The 2344-nt window shown below is 57.6% G+C and overlaps 2 protein-coding genes across 2 annotated transcripts; one reads left to right on the top strand and one right to left on the bottom strand.

The window, feature by feature from the left end:
- Window positions 1-82: 82 nt before the first annotated feature.
- Window positions 83-604, top strand: SPRG_18380 (hypothetical protein; the record flags this gene model as incomplete). The annotated part of the gene is made up of 3 exons (XM_012357817.1): window positions 83-172; window positions 224-345; window positions 388-604. 3 exons carry the CDS (start codon window positions 83-85, stop codon window positions 560-562), a joined length of 387 nt encoding a protein of 128 aa, XP_012213207.1. The 3' UTR covers window positions 563-604.
- A 253-nt stretch (window positions 605-857) lies between these two features.
- SPRG_18379 (hypothetical protein) lies at window positions 858-1202 on the bottom strand (the record flags this gene model as incomplete). Its single annotated transcript, XM_012357816.1, has 2 exons — window positions 976-1202; window positions 858-926 (listed from the first exon to the last, which is right to left on the bottom strand). Exons 1-2 carry the CDS (start codon window positions 1174-1176, stop codon window positions 858-860), a joined length of 270 nt encoding a protein of 89 aa, XP_012213206.1. The 5' UTR covers window positions 1177-1202.
- Between the last annotated feature and the right edge of the window lie 1142 nt (window positions 1203-2344).

Here is a 2344-nt window from a genome sequence, read left to right as displayed (position 1 = left end):
TCAACGTCGGCGGAGTCGCCTACATGCACACGTATCTGTAGAGGCCAATGCTATCTTGGCGCACTTGCGGTCGCTGCCCGTGATGCCACCGCAACTGACGTACTTTCCAACCGTCCATGTCATCGACCTCGCCGAAGCGGGGTACATCAAGCCCCACGTCGACTCGATCAAGGTACGACGTTCCTCTATCATGGGCGCAGACGGCAATGGCGATATGTATTAGTTTTCTGGCCAAATCGTCGCTGGCATTAGCTTGCTCTCGCCGTCTGTGATGCGCTTCAAAGAAGAGGTCGGGCCGTCGCAGCTCGATGCATTCCTGCCGCGCCGATCGTTCTACTGCATGAGGTAGCTTCCAGTCGCGTCATCGCCGTCTCACAAGCGCCGTAGTGGCGGCGTCCGATACCGCTATACCCACGAGATCCTGCCGGGACACCAGACATTTCAAGGCCGCGACGTCGAGCGGACGCGGCGCATCTCCATCATGTTTCGTGACGTCTTTGACGAGACGGCCAAGTCCATTTCCGATGAAATGCTGCAAATCGTCGCAAGCCGGACCTCGTAGATTGCTACAGCCCTAATTGCACTAACTAGATAGATCAAGGACTCTCGATACTGCTCGTTTGATTTGGTGTTCGTCAACTTGGTACCCCTAATCACCAAGTACACGACTGCTATGACAGGAAGCTTGATATATTGAAAGAAAAAGACATGCATTCGATTCGGTGACTCCCAGACACAGAGCTGGTCCCAGAAGACTATTGCTTCTTGTGCTTCTTCTTGGAGGCTCCGCTGCGCTTCTTGTGAGCTTGCGCCTAGAGACAATAGACAATCATGCATTGCAGCCGACGATCGCCAACTCACATCTTGGCCACGATGGTCTTGGGTCGCGGCGGCGGCCTGCGCGCTCGGGGCTGAAGGCGTGGTGTCTACGGACTCATGCAGTGTACACCGAGAAACGACGCGCATACCATTGACGGTCGTCGACGGGTAGAGGTGCGAGGCCAAAGTGTTGGTGACCATGTGGCGAAAGTGCGCGTCATCCAGGCCCTTGTGGCGCACATCAATCGGCTGCAACATAAAGTCTTCAAACGGCATGTCGTCGTCCGCGTCGAACCACGCGATCATATCGGTACCCAGGTCTGGCACATCCTGGGTTGGCCCAACGCCCACGAGCATGGTCGCTTGCACGAGCAACGTGCCTCTAGAAGGACGTGAGGCTGGTTGCAGTCCGGCTGCGATCGTACCGCTTGCGTGTGGCGTCTCGGTCCAGCGTACGCTCTTCGGGCGTCGCGTTCGGCCACACGGCCTCAAAGACGGCGTCCCAACAGCGCCAAATGCTTGTTGCGATGATGATCTTGATATCTTCGCGGAGCGTCCATTTGGAATTGGCCTAGTCCGCGCGACTTGAAGAGCTTGCCAAATCATGTTGGAGTCTACCTTGGAGACAAACTTTGACGCTGGGTGGCTGTCAAGGGGCGCGGTCGCGGCTAGGAACTTCGTGAGCTGCGGCGTCGGCGTGCCATCGGGCAGCGTCGTGCGCGGGTTGCGTCGCTACGTTCGCTTGAACCATAAGACACGAGCGTGTGACAGCAGACAGCACCTCGTCGGCCATCCCGTCGGCGGCCACGCCGTGCGTCGTGCCAGTCTCTACAAGAGGAGGTGCAGGAACTCTCTTCTTCTCAGCGTCTCGGACGTACTGCGTTGTGCCATCTTGATCAAATCTGCGACTGAGCAAACCACCGACCAGAGCAAGATGTGGAGAGCCAGCCGAGGCGGAGTATACTACTTCAAGGTGGCTCTCCATACATTTACGACACGACAACGATGCGTTCATGCCAGCGACGGCTCTCGCTGCATGGTGGACGCATGATGCAGCATGGCAGGCCCTGCGTTCGCTGGATCGCGAACGCAACAGCGAGAGGCGGGCACCAAAGCGACCACCGCCCCAAGCTTGGCGCCAAGAGAAGCCAGCTGCTTTGGTAGGTGCGTCACGGCTTCGCTTCGATATTTTCGGCGGCCGATGGGACGAGCAAGCAGCGGAATGTCCCCGCTTCGATCCTCTGCCACGCCAAGCCCACGCAAGAACACGCAATGGAGCTTGAAGGGACCGAGGTGGCTGCACCTGGACAAACGTCACGAGCCTCTTGTGCATTACCGGTATTGCTGGTTGCAGCGCTACCAGCTCCTGCGGGTGGCTCTGTCGAAGTGCAACCTCTCGTCTCGTCGGATCTAGTCTGTCGGATCTTCAAGATCGTCCGGACAAGGTTGTTGCTGCTACGTGAAATTACGCTGGTCTTCCGCCTCGCCTCGCAGAAGCGACTGCATAGCTGGTATGTTATCGTAT

Source organism: Saprolegnia parasitica, assembly GCF_000151545.1.
Source record: "Saprolegnia parasitica CBS 223.65 unplaced genomic scaffold supercont2.1157, whole genome shotgun sequence".
NCBI lineage: Eukaryota > Oomycota > Saprolegniomycetes > Saprolegniales > Saprolegniaceae > Saprolegnia > Saprolegnia parasitica.
The sequence above is the reverse complement of the archived record's forward strand: the minus strand, read 5'-3'. Positions and strand labels throughout refer to the sequence as shown.